Below are 13,007 nucleotides of genomic sequence, written 5' to 3'. Positions count from 1 at the left end.
GTGCATCAATGGCGACACTAGTAACGACGAACTTCCATAGTGTCTAACGGAGTGATGGGGAATCACTACGAGCTCACGTACGCATGATCTGGCATAGTGTGAGAGAGCACCTTAAAAATTACTATATTTGTAATTTACATATTGTCGAAGAGTAGCGCAATACGGGGGAAAAAATTTTATTTTGAATATTCTATCATTTTTCATAATGAATATATGAAGACATATTTAATACTTAAATATATATGCTATTTAATCAATTAAATACACTCATGTTGAAAAAAGATATAATAGTACAAAACTAACCTATGTTTACATGTACATATGTATATATACAAATATATTTACATCATAATGATAGTATAGTATTCTTAAGGATACAAGAGTATGCAAACGAAAACAAAACAAAATTAAATATCTATCTCCGATGTGATGTTAAACTAAATATGCAAAAAATGTATTAGTACTATCTTTTATTACAAATTTACCATGGTAATACATAAACTTAAGTTGTTTTAAAATGGTCATCAGTACTAGTTGTGTATATGTGACCTTCGGAAACAAGGAAATCTAATATACCATCTACTTCTGTTAACATTTTTCTTGGTACTTGGGTTTTAATATCACATCTTTCGATGCCAGATTCGGTAGCATTTTGTGCTTGAATAATTCTATAAACTAGTGTTTGATCTTTCGACATTCCGTAATAAAGATTATCGTCGCTCGATCCTTGATTTGTATCAGTCTTTTGATTGCTTCCTGACTCATTTTTCACCATTGCTTCAGCTTTTAACATGAAATAAGTAACTTCGAGTAGATGAGTCGTCAACTCGTTCAAATTTACCAATGGTTTTAGTTTCAAAATAAGCAAGTGTCGTTTCTCATTCTGTTCTCTGAGCAAGCCAATAATGTTAACGTATATGTTTGTCTCCATAAGAAGACCGGATGCTTTCTTATCTGCTTCTAACCATTTCAGTGTAGTTATCGTACCTGAACAAGATAAGACAATTGATTTTCATATATTCTTAATAAACAATAACTATAAAATACAAAAATTTATATATTAAACCGAACCTGTCTGATCTTCTACGTCGTATGCCATTTTTGTTGCTGTTTCCTCGAAGTTTCTTATTATTCCAACAATCGAAAACATACGTGTAGTAATATTCCACATTTTTACTTCCTCGGCCACAGGGTAAGTGAGTAAATGTCGTATCATGACAGGAGCAATAGTTTGCACTCTTCGAGTTTTTGGGTCACTTTGTGAAGCTTTCTTACTATTATCCAAAAATCCGCCTTCAAAACTCACGCTATTATCTAAATTAGTCGCCCACATGACAGTATTTAATTGATTCAAATATGAGACTAGCACAATAATACGCAAAACCAAACAGAATTTGCGCGCGAATGTCGGCAGGTGTACTATAACCGCGGATTATGGTTTACACTATGAGAGGAAACTATAAATAAAATTAGGGATATCTCGTTGCGTGTTTTAATAGGGAATTTAATTGTAAAATTATTGCTTCTGAAAGATTCACCAGATTTGTGAAAATTTACCAACGATAGGACATTTCTTGTCAGCTGTTGGTCACTGTTTATGACACTGGTTAGTTATAAATGTGAAACGATAGTGTATGGTTCTAAATTTTATAAACAAAAATAAAACACTGTATACAATAATTAACAAATGCGAGGTACAAGCTAAAAGAAATATTAAAAGAAATATATTTTAATAAACATAATAAATAAACATTTACATTTCATACTGCATATTTATTTACAGATGAGTCGAAAGGAAGCATTATCTCAATTTATTCAACAGATCCATGGTCGTCCTGTTGTTGTGAAGTTAAATAGTGGTATAGATTATAGAGGTGACATTTGTATTTAATTCTTAAACAAATTACAATAAGATCTGAAGCATTTTTTTCATTAATATCGTTTAAATTTGATAGGTGTTTTAGCATGTCTCGATGGTTACATGAATATTGCACTTGAACAAACCGAAGAATATGTGAACGGCCAGTTAAAAGACAAATATGGCGATGCTTTTATACGTGGTAATAATGTATTATATATCAGCACACAAAAACGTAAAACTTAAGTAAAAATAAATGTATAATTTGTATCGCGTTTTAATTGAAATCTTTAGTCACCAAATTTGGATTTCGCTAGATGTTTGCGCATTGCGAACACCGTCTTCAGCTTGTGTACCTTTAACTTCTTCCAATTTCTGTTTTTTACTTTCCTTAGTTTCTTTTGTCTTATCGCTTAACTGTGGTGAAAAAACATTTTCTTGAATAGATTGGTAGTTTTTATTAGTGATTTCTACTAATAGTTTATTCATCGTCATAATCATTTTTCTATTTAATTTAATTTATTCTAATCTCTTGCGTAAATCTTCACAAACAAAAACATTAAAGTAGTCTATTTATCGATTAAAAGGTACTTTATTAGAAGGTGCTGGTAATCTATGTTTTTCTAATTCTACTTCTGCTTCTCCAAAACTGTCTACGTGATAACAAAAATATTCTGGATTTTTGTATTCTTTATCCTTGGCAGCACCAGGACCTACAGCTGTAAAATAAAGTCTTTTTTTAAATTCTATAGTGCACAAAATTATAATTATTCGATATAAGATTCTCACAAGTTATTACAAATTGTGCAAAAATGTTACCAAATGATAATATATTCGTGTCTTACGTGCATTTGGAACTTTAACGCATTTGTCACTCAGTCCAGGAACGTTTGAATTCATTGCAGATTGCTTGCTCGTTTTTGTACATAGAAATCGTAATTGCGTTAATTCTCCTTTCTAAAATAATTAATTTATCATTTTTAAAGCAATAGAGCAATTTAATAAGAGGGAAATAAAATTAAAACATTTTTGTACAAACAGATCAACTCATTGATAATTGTTATACGTACCTGTGTTAAAATTTTATTTAGAATTAAACGTAACATTTTATGAAATTAATAGTGCAATTATATGCTCAAAATGATAGCTATTCTGGATATTTATATAACAATATATCTGTAACGTCAATTCAAGATTGTATGCCAGAAGTAACTATGATGCAAAATCGAGCATAGCTAACAGTGTTACTAGATGTTACTAGATGCGACGCGTATAGGGAACAATTATGCTCTTTACCAGCGATGTTGGTGATTTTTCCCTTAGACGGCACGAATTTATAGGGATGCGTAGGGATAACGGGAATATCAATACGACACGTGTTCCTTGTCTCAGAGCTTTATTCCGACTGTCGTAGCGTGGCGCTCTACACGGCTGCCACGCCAACTCCATCTAGGGACTTTCCCTAGGCGCTAGGGAAATGTCTCTAGTGTCCCCTACAAATTATTGTAGATGATTGTATAAAATCAGGTGTGTTTGCATGTATTCCTTTAGAATATGCATAAATTGATCATTTGGCCGCTAAATTTTTGTGCGTTACCTATACAGTAATCATGATTTTAAATTTTATGTTTGGAAGAATCCGTTTTTTATATGGATTTTTCAACTAAAGAACTCAAATTTAAAGAGCCGCAATGACAACTGTTGATAAATAGTATGTTCCGTGTTATAATTGTTTTGACATTTAATACATACATATTTTCAGAAATAACATAACGCGTCAGTTGCACTGCTTAAACATAGTGTCAAAAATGGCCGCTGTACATCGGGAAGCTATACAAAAGCAAATTCAACAAGATTGGGCAAATCGAGAATATATCGAAGTTATAACTGGTAGCATTAAGAAAATAACCGAGTTTCTTAATTCCTTTGGTAATTCGATTAAATTATTAAGCGAACCATCTGGATATAAAATAAAGTAATAAAACTACATACTTTATTTCATTAGATATGTCCTGCAGATCACGGATAGCTTTTCTTAATGAAAAACTCACTACACTTGAAAGAAGAATAGAGTATCTCGAAGCATGTGTAAGTCATTATTCATAATTTAATTGCATAATGTGATGAATATCAAATTTATAAACATTGACATAAACTTATCTGCATTTATAATATAACTGTAATTTACGAGTATAATTATTACTTGCACAGGTTACAAAAGGAGAAACATTAACGTAAATTAAATATTGGCTAAACAACTATTTTTAGTTTCAAGATTTTTGTATGTATTGGAATTATATAGTAATAAATAAACATTAAAGACAATAATTGTATATATTATATTTTAATCATGAATTCTATAGTATTACAAATAAACTAGTACAATATTCCACTGATTGTTTTAATAATCATCCTATTCATAGTGTTGCATAGTGCTACCAGCCCAGCGATTACCTAATGAATATCCAGACTGTCCGTCTTCTTGTAATCCCTTGTAGCTCACTGCGCAAAATGCAAGTAGTATCGTCAGTTGTACGGTATTGAAGAAGGGACATTTGAGTATCCTATGAATTACCGGACCAGTAGCGATCGCTGAAAGTAAAATTATCTATTTAATACACATTATTTTTAGTCCGATGAAAAATTAAATCATTATACGAAGCGATAGAAAGTTAGATTAATTGAACAGATGGTAGTCCTATATTCAACAGATTCCTGAATCGAAACTTGTTAGATAACATGTAGATCAATGGACAATGAATATATTAATTATATGTAATACAATATATATGGGGAATATATTTACATACCACCAATAGCATAATTTCCTAAATCATCTGTTTCTCTTATACGTGTTGATATGTATATAGCAGATGTCAAATATAGAGCTCCAAAATTTATTGGTAATATTATACGTGCCGCATTGATTGCAGCTTGATGCATTGTTGGAGCTCGGCAAACCAAATATGCATCATACAATGCAAATAATACAGATGATTTGAAAGTTATTGCTGTGACAGCTCTAAGTTTTTGGAAAGGATCCGTTCCTTCTGGTTTAGCATAATAATTAGGTTTATCTCTTACTAAAACAGAAACATGTTTAATTTTTTGTATATGAATTATTTTAATAAGAATTACAAACAGCCCCAAAAAATATGCAAAATACTTTATTCCTTAGGATATAAGTTGTTTGAATGCAGTGAGAATACAGGTTTTGCATATCAAATTCAAATTTGTCTAAAAACTTGTTTTCTTAAGCTCTTGTAATAAAAATACAATTGAATAATTTTATTGTATACAATACAAAGATATATATGAATTACTTATTTAACAGCAATTAGATATGGAATTCATAATTATGTACAAGTATAATATGAGAGTTATACAGTTGACGATAATTTCATATGCTTGGATTAGAATAAACGAGAAGTTGAATTTAAAGCGTAAAGCTTATATAATTAAGAATTTTCTATATAACAAAACAAATATTTACATTAAATATAATATACATCATTGACCTAATTCACAGAATTCCAAGTTTATTGAATTGATTTAATTCACTATCTATTTTACAACTTATATTGTTTAGGAATATTTCATTATTATATAACTTCAATTAATTTTATCATAGATTAACAACTAATATATTCGATTCATACCGGAAGAGAACCTTGGCAAATTCATATTTTTACAATAAAACACTAACTGAATAAATCACGTTTACAGTTTTATTATTATTAAAATAATTCAAAATTAGACATAAATATGAACGCTATCCTTAAAAAATAATACCGTTCACGTAGAAACGATAGAATCATCGGTTTTATGTTTCACTTCTACTTTTATGCGCAGGAGGGATGCGCATTTGGCCAATCATTGGTCCAATGAGTGTTACCAGACGGCGTACCCGTCACGGATTTCAGTTGCTCAAGAGCGAGAAGGCAAACATGAGCCTTTCTCTCTTGACTCCCACGAAAAAAGGCGAGTGTTAGTTTGTCTTTGTCGAATTGTTTTTGTTTGCATTGGCCGAGTACCCGCACCAAAGATACGTGTACCATTTCTTTATAGAAATGTTAACGAACATTCGGAAATCAAGGTAAAATCATTACTTTTGAAGTTCAATTTGAACTAAAATTTCAACTAGCATTTCGCCATCTTACGGTGATGGAGCATAACTGAAGTCTGCTCATGCGTATTCAAAAGTGAATGTTCGGGCAGAGGACAAATTTGTTATTTCATTAGGTACATCTGTCTCAAATAAAATAGATTTCTTTGATAAATGTAATACTCTTTATACTGGTTGTTTTGTTTCTCATTATCATATCATATTTTATCTACATATTTGGAGCAATAGGTTTACGCTAGACGGCAAATTTATCGGGCATGCCAAAAGTTTCCGCCATTTTCATATTTTTATTTGCATACCACACAGTGTACTAGTTTACCATGTTCTCTTTGTTACACATGTAAATAAACACATGCAGAACGTGATTAATCGTGTGCGTATAAATTTATCCACTTTTTTACTTGAATGCTCATCAAGCGTACTATTAAAATGTTAATTTTAATTTAATAAACGTAAGTTAATCAATTGTAAAGAAATTTTAAATAAACTCTATTCTGATCTGCTTTCGTTTGTTACAGAGAAATTATTTTCGTTTTAAATGTCATTGTCGATAACCTATTGTTGCATAATTTCTCATATTACGTCTACTGTTGTATCTTTTCTATTCGATTTTAGTGGTTTTCGCAAACGCGATTAATTTTACGAATTATTTTTAAAAGTAGAAAGAGTGTAAATGTATATGATGTAAAATAGTATTTTACATTTATTTATTAAAATAACATTTATGTAAATTGGTTAAAGATTGGATATAAAATTTTTTTGTAACGAATAACAAATAGTTTTCGTTTTAAATTGACATTTTTAAATAAGCTCTTTAATGGGGTTTTACATGTCGATAGTTAAACGTTTCGTTCGAATAAATTTACGATATCAAACGTTTGTCTTTTACAGTAGCAGTAATTAAAACTTCAATTTCCATTAGATATAATTCCATGCCAAATTTGTTATGACACTGGGAAGATGCTGTCTTTTGTCAATATTTCGCTACACATCCGAATTATCTAAACAGCAGTGCGGTCAGAATCGAGGCGCGAAATTATATTTACTTCAAGGTTCTTCCTTATCAATCGGTGTACATTGGCTAGACAGGTAGTACATTCTAATGTAAATTTATTTAATTTTTACGACTGTTTTTATCATTCAAAAGGAACCCTTTGTATCTTGTTGATTTCAATGTATATTTTAATATCGAATAAAAAATAATACACAAAAGTGTCTCATCACTTTAATATTTGCATATATTAGGTATTTTTTTAGAAACAAAACAGCATTGTTTTTTAATTTTTAATTATATATGAAACTGTCTATAAAAATATTTCATTCCTTGCTTTGCAGAATTTTATGTTGTTATTTTGATTATATATCGATTAGAAATCTTTCCTTTTTAATTGTTATGTCTACAAGACTAATAAAGGTCTGGATAAAAGTCGACTGTATAAATAAGTAAATAATCAATTTTATAGGATACAAGATAAGTCATTGACTTTTCTGTGTTTTTCTACAAATATGGCTTCGACTAGTAACTCTAAGAGCGATCAAAAAGAGACAACTAATAGACTTGCTTTGGAAAAATCTCCTTATTTGAAACAACATGCCACTAATCCGGTCGATTGGTATCCATGGTGCGACGAAGCCTTAAAGAAGGCAAAGGAAGAGAATAAATTGATTTTTTTATCCGTTGGATACTCTACGTGCCATTGGTGTCATGTTATGGAGAAAGAGTCTTTCAAAAATAAGGAAATTGCTGAGATAATGAATAAGAATTTTGTTAATATAAAAGTAGACAGAGAAGAAAGGCCAGATATCGATAAGATATACATGACTTTCGTACAGGTAGCTAGTATTCAGTATCCCTGTGTAAGAGACGATAGTAATTATCAAATAGTTCCAAATTAAAAACTAATATTTAATATAGGCAATGACTGGTCATGGTGGTTGGCCAATGAGCGTATTTCTTGTCCCTGATTTAACACCCATAATTGGTGGAACATACTTTCCTCCGGAAGATACATCCAGACAAACTGGATTTAAGACGATCTTGCTCAATATTGCTCAAAAGGTCTGAACACGGAAGGTTAATTTATTAATAATAAGATGGAAGAGTATATGTATACGATATTAATATACATTTCGTATATTTTATTTTTGGAATTTATTAGGGATGAATGGGTACTTGAGTCTTGAATTTAGAATTTATAGATACATTGCATGGGAAATGTGTAAAGTGTAACCTTTTCTTTTCACGGTTTATAGTGGAAACGACTTAGATCTACAATGGTAGAAACTGGCGCCCATAATCTGAAAACATTAAGAAATATTTCTGAACTTTCATACACGTCAAAGGTGAGGCAACGAATGATAAATTTTTGCATCTATTTTATATTTTGCTTTTGGTAATAGAATTATATCTATTATTGCTTAGCAATTTTTTTTTATGTAGACACACGAAGTGCCTTCGTTGGAGTGTAGAAAGATATGCATTCAACAACTTTCGAACGAATTTGAACCTGAATTTGGTGGATTCGGATCAGCTTATATGCAATCGCCTAAATTTCCACAGCCGGTGAATTTTAATTTTTTGTTTCACATGTATATGCGTCGACCTAACGACGAGCTTGCTAAAAAATGCCTGCATATGTGTGTATATACTTTGACAAAAATGTCCTATGGTGGCATTCATGACCACGTAGGTCAGGTAAGAATTTAAATTTATTTATCTTTACTTTAATTCTAATTTACAATAGCAGTGAAAATACAAATTAATATTATTTGAAAACAAGTTTTAAGTGTAACTTAATATATATCTTCAATTAGGGTTTTTCAAGGTACGCAACAGATGGTGAGTGGCATGTCCCTCATTTTGAAAAGATGTTATATGATCAGGGACAGTTAATGCAGTCCTATGCAGATGCGTATCTTGCAACAAAGGATGTTCTTTTTGCTGAAATTGTTGATGACATAGCTACTTATGTAACAAGAGATCTGCGTCACAAGGTATAATGTTTTTATGCTTTTCAAAAATTGTCACCCTTTGTGTCAATATACACATAGTTTTATTTATTATAGGCAGGGGGTTTTTATAGTGCTGAAGATGCAGACTCGTACCCCACGCCTGATGCAAAAGTAAAAAAGGAGGGTGCGTTTTATGTGTGGACTGCTACGGAAGTTAAGACGCTTTTGGACGAAGAAATTTCAAACGGAAAGAACATTAAATTGTCCGATATTTTTTGTCATCACTTCAACATAAAAGAGTCTGGAAACGTAAAAAAGTATCAAGTATGCTATATATTTTAAAAATATCAAGATCACACAGAACGTTTAAAATTATTCAGGTAAAGATCTAGATTTTCCTTGGTTTTAGGATCCTCATGGCGAATTAACAGGAAAAAATGTATTGATGGTGTACAATGGAATCGAAGCCACTGCTAAACATTTTAAGCTAACTAACGAAGAAACGAAGACGCATTTGAAAAAGGCATGTTCCATTTTATACAAAGCTAGGTCTGTAAGGCCACGACCTCATTTGGATGATAAAATTATTACAGCATGGAATGGTAAACAGTTACGAATAATGTTTCTTTTTTTATTGTATTTTGGATTTTTAGGATTCTTGCGTTGATAATTATTTTATTTCCAGGCCTTATGATAAGTGGTTTAGCGCGTGGAGGAGCGGCAGTTGGTAATAAACAATATATCGAATACGCGACAGATGCGGCGAAATTTATCGAACGTTATCTCTTTGATGAAACTAAAGGTGTGCTACTTCGTAGTTGTTACCGCGGTGAGAACGATACAATTACACAGACGTAAGTATAAAATCGTTATTATGAAAATTATGTAATATAACGGCGTTCTTAATGTCGTATTTTTAGGAGTGTTCCCATATCCGGTTTTCTGGACGATTACGCGTTCGTTGTAAAAGGATTGCTGGACTTGTACGAAGCTAGCTTGCAAGAACGATGGCTGGAATTTGCCGAAAAATTACACGATATTCAAGATAAACTTTTCTGGGACGAAACGAACGGTGGATATTTTTCAACAACGTCGGACGATTCCGTTGTAATTCTCCGACTCAAGGAAGGTATGCTTAAGTACCTTTGTGATAATTTTAGCTCGACGATTAACATTCTCACAGTTTCGTATAGTATATGTGGTGGTTGCGGTCATGTTGAGCTATGAAATCAAGGAAACCTACATTCTGTAGTAAACCCGAGCGTGTCCAAATATTTATAGCACGGTCTGCTCAGTGTTTCATTACGTCCAGCCATTAAGTCTATCAGGCTGTGGTGGTTTCGCTCGCGGCTTTGATACTGGGTCAAAACTTGAATGAAAGAGAAAGACGTGACCACGTATCTCGGGAAAATATATAATTTTATGTGCAGCCCATGATGGAGCAGAACCATCCGGTAACTCGATTGCCGCCGAAAATTTGCTAAGACTGGCGGACTACTTAGGTCGCAACGAACTCAAGGATAAAGCCGTCCGTCTTTTTGGAGCATTTAGACAATTACTGGTGCAAAGACCCATCGCGGTTCCACAACTAGCATTGGCGCTTGTACGCTATCACGATGATGCAACGCAGGTATGAAATTTGTTCATGTACTAACGAGGAGAGGTCGCATCTGTGGGGTCAACGATTTATTCAAACTACTTCCGGCGATTCTAGATCGTTAATAACCAGACACATATCCGAGAAGATAGTTAACATTAATATATCATGGGTATCTATTTCACGGATAGTAAAAGATACGGGTATCCGTGTAATTAATGTGTCATAATTACAGAATACGAATTTTTAATTTGTTAACGTTCAAAATCATAGGCTCTAGCACATACCGTAGTTGTCGTCCTTCCGCGAGAGAAAGACACAGCGTGTTTGTATCCCCACTCTTGCTGCAGCCCGCTGATTGGCTGTCACCCGTATTCGTCGCCATTTTCGACCAATACCTGTGAGTCAGTGGCCTGCAACAGGAGCGGAGACGTAAACACGCTTTGTCCTCTCGTGGAAACGCAATAAGTACTTCAAGGTTAATCGTAGTAGATTGATATCCCAAAGTTCTTTTTCATTTTTGTGTTTTATTTGTTCGCTTACTTATTTTTTACAATGACTCGGGTGGCATGGATCACGAAAATATGTGAAACGTTTCGTAAAAGTGCGCGACATGCGCATTTAACGATCGAGAGAAGAAAGTTTAAAAACTACGTCTTACACAGCAATGAATTTTTCGTAAATTAACCTAAACAAGAAAATCGTGCATAAGAACGAGGAGACATGCGTCTTATTTGAAAGAATGGCAACGTGCAAAGAAATTAGTCGGGCAGAGGTAAGTTTAATAACATTTTCTACATTTACGGTCCCACTGTTAATATTTTGTACGTCTGTCTTTTTGTTGAGCTTTGCAGCCTTTATTATACAGAATTAACTAAATTTTATTATACGTATATTAATTTTCTTTTACCGTTTATAAAAAGTTTCCTTCTCCAGTATAACCTGACAAGTGATTCTATGTGTAAAAATACATACAGACTTTGAAAATTCATAGTGTATACGTGCAATAGAACACGAAATGAACTTCAACGTAAGTAGAACCAGTGATTAATGGACCGACATTAAATTATTTCTTATTTGTAACCATAAAATCCATCCTCCGTTCGGTCGAGCATTGGCACAGGTTATTCCGATGTCTACTTATTTTTGCTTTAGAATTACTAGAAAAGATTTGAACGAAATCAGTGACCTCCGCTTCTAAGTATATTTAGAAGCTTGATAAACTCTGGATGCTAGCATATGTGAATTTTGCTTTTTAGATTTATATCGCTGGGAAACGAGGGGCGAGGGACACCAACGACTTACTTCGCGTCGTGTACGACCGTCTAATACCTGGCAAGACTCTTTTCTTGGTCGATCACAATGAGTCTAGTAATATATTATTCCGTAAGAACGAACATCTCAGCAGGATGAAGCCTTTGGATGGTAGAGCAACGGCTTATGTTTGTCGACATCATACGTGCTCTTTACCTGTCACGGATCCCGAACGATTAGTAGTAATGCTAGAGGAGCAGCGACATTTCGTCAACGAACAACTTAACCTTGTAGATGTTTGAACTGTTCTTTAGTCCTCTTGAAGAAAGATCCGTTACGCTAATAGGAAAACAATATTATCTATATGTCGTTTACGCGAGCATGTTTTTCCGTAGTACGTTACGCATATCGTAAAGTGTAGTAAATTTTACTAAACTATGCGTTACAACCTGCACTGTATAATAAAAGATTCGATCGTTACCTCTAGAGCGAGGAAACCAATACTTGTTACATACGATTGTAAATACTTTATTTTTTGTTTAATAAAGCGAAGATGTTGAAGTAAAAATTATTTATTCGAAGCTAATAATGCGTGGTGCCCGTTCGTTTGAAATATTTGATATTTTTGGGTGAGGCTCGCGAGTCCATTTAGGTCCATGACAGAATACGTTTACAATCTCGAATCGAGCCAGCATAATTTTTCCCCGAGTATTGGTTTTTGATCATCGACAGACTTTTGTCGAGAGCGATGTAGTGCGGTACCTACCGCAAAATCTCGCGTTGAATTCCAACCGAAAATAGACGCAGTATATAAACCACTAGAGGAAAAGAGAGGATGAAAGAGAGGGCGAGAGGAGAAAGTGGGAAGGAAGCCCGGAACGAGATCTCTCGAATTTCAGATTTAGGAAACCGTAGATATTCCACCTCTGTAAGCTAGACACGTTCATCTAAAATTGTTAGTTAATAATTGTACATTAAAACATTATGTATCGAGGATACGAGACTAAATTTATGGTTGTTTAAAATTTAGATTTTTTGCATGGAATATATCCTCTGAGTTTCCTCTGTATAATCTGGTGGTGGAAATAGTTTAAATTTTCTTTTGTAAACTTGTACAAAGGAGAATCAACGTGTTAAATAAGGAATTATTATTATTATTATGGTAAGTGGTGCAAGCAGTTTAATTCTGTATTTTCTTTTCCTTTGTACAAAGGAGAATC

General features: G+C 32.9%; 6 protein-coding genes across 10 annotated transcripts; 3 read left to right on the top strand and 3 right to left on the bottom strand.

Annotated features, from left to right (window-relative positions):
* Window positions 1-502: 502 nt before the first annotated feature.
* Window positions 503-1,398, bottom strand: LOC122401870 (replication protein A 32 kDa subunit). The gene is made up of 2 exons (XM_043404289.1): window positions 1,072-1,398; window positions 503-987 (listed from the first exon to the last, which is right to left on the bottom strand). Exons 1-2 carry the CDS (start codon window positions 1,331-1,333, stop codon window positions 503-505), a joined length of 747 nt encoding a protein of 248 aa, XP_043260224.1. The 5' UTR covers window positions 1,334-1,398.
* A 201-nt stretch (window positions 1,399-1,599) lies between these two features.
* On the top strand, window positions 1,600-2,104 carry LOC122401879 (U6 snRNA-associated Sm-like protein LSm6). The gene is made up of 3 exons (XM_043404299.1): window positions 1,600-1,694; window positions 1,784-1,874; window positions 1,956-2,104. Exons 1-3 carry the CDS (start codon window positions 1,635-1,637, stop codon window positions 2,102-2,104), a joined length of 300 nt encoding a protein of 99 aa, XP_043260234.1. The 5' UTR covers window positions 1,600-1,634.
* A 228-nt stretch (window positions 2,105-2,332) lies between these two features.
* On the bottom strand, window positions 2,333-3,155 carry LOC122401880. Its single transcript, XM_043404300.1, has 3 exons — window positions 2,929-3,155; window positions 2,704-2,815; window positions 2,333-2,577 (listed from the first exon to the last, which is right to left on the bottom strand). The coding sequence occupies exons 1-3, from the start codon at window positions 2,962-2,964 to the stop codon at window positions 2,432-2,434; spliced, it is 294 nt and encodes a 97-aa protein (XP_043260235.1). The 5' UTR covers window positions 2,965-3,155; the 3' UTR covers window positions 2,333-2,431.
* Window positions 3,156-3,157: 2 nt separating this feature from the next.
* LOC122401881 (probable protein BRICK1-B) lies at window positions 3,158-4,235 on the top strand. 2 transcript variants are annotated; one of them, XM_043404301.1, is made up of 5 exons: window positions 3,158-3,193; window positions 3,358-3,385; window positions 3,621-3,787; window positions 3,864-3,946; window positions 4,070-4,235. In XM_043404301.1, the coding sequence occupies exons 3-5, from the start codon at window positions 3,667-3,669 to the stop codon at window positions 4,094-4,096; spliced, it is 231 nt and encodes a 76-aa protein (XP_043260236.1). In that variant the 5' UTR covers window positions 3,158-3,193; window positions 3,358-3,385; window positions 3,621-3,666; the 3' UTR covers window positions 4,097-4,235. The 2 variants fall into 2 exon arrangements, with proteins under 2 accessions (XP_043260236.1, XP_043260237.1); XM_043404302.1 differs by lacking the exons at window positions 3,158-3,193; window positions 3,358-3,385 and adding an exon at window positions 3,420-3,446.
* Window positions 4,236-4,271: 36 nt separating this feature from the next.
* Window positions 4,272-5,715, bottom strand: LOC122401884. The gene is made up of 3 exons (XM_043404307.1): window positions 5,518-5,715; window positions 4,669-4,941; window positions 4,272-4,450 (listed from the first exon to the last, which is right to left on the bottom strand). Exons 1-3 carry the CDS (start codon window positions 5,540-5,542, stop codon window positions 4,272-4,274), a joined length of 477 nt encoding a protein of 158 aa, XP_043260242.1. The 5' UTR covers window positions 5,543-5,715.
* Window positions 5,716-5,839: 124 nt separating this feature from the next.
* Window positions 5,840-12,826, top strand: LOC122401840 (spermatogenesis-associated protein 20). Of its 4 annotated transcripts, none has more exons than XM_043404231.1 (13): window positions 5,840-5,954; window positions 6,907-7,073; window positions 7,448-7,817; window positions 7,900-8,043; window positions 8,238-8,327; window positions 8,425-8,679; window positions 8,799-8,978; window positions 9,051-9,260; window positions 9,346-9,538; window positions 9,622-9,790; window positions 9,857-10,065; window positions 10,367-10,566; window positions 11,793-12,826. In XM_043404231.1, the coding sequence occupies exons 2-13, from the start codon at window positions 6,931-6,933 to the stop codon at window positions 12,087-12,089; spliced, it is 2,460 nt and encodes an 819-aa protein (XP_043260166.1). In that variant the 5' UTR covers window positions 5,840-5,954; window positions 6,907-6,930; the 3' UTR covers window positions 12,090-12,826. The 4 variants fall into 4 exon arrangements, with proteins under 4 accessions (XP_043260166.1, XP_043260168.1, XP_043260167.1 ...); XM_043404233.1 differs by lacking the exon at window positions 5,840-5,954 and adding an exon at window positions 6,084-6,100; XM_043404232.1 differs by lacking the exon at window positions 5,840-5,954 and adding an exon at window positions 6,227-6,357.
* The last annotated feature ends 181 nt before the right edge of the window (window positions 12,827-13,007 follow it).

The sequence above is a fragment of the Colletes gigas genome, unplaced genomic scaffold (genome assembly GCF_013123115.1).
Source record: "Colletes gigas isolate AHSC1104 unplaced genomic scaffold, ASM1312311v1 Colletes_gigas_Sc00029, whole genome shotgun sequence".
NCBI classification, from domain to species: Eukaryota; Metazoa; Arthropoda; class Insecta; order Hymenoptera; family Colletidae; genus Colletes; species Colletes gigas.
Note: the sequence above shows the minus strand (reverse complement) of the source record. Positions and strands in the feature narration are given on the sequence as shown.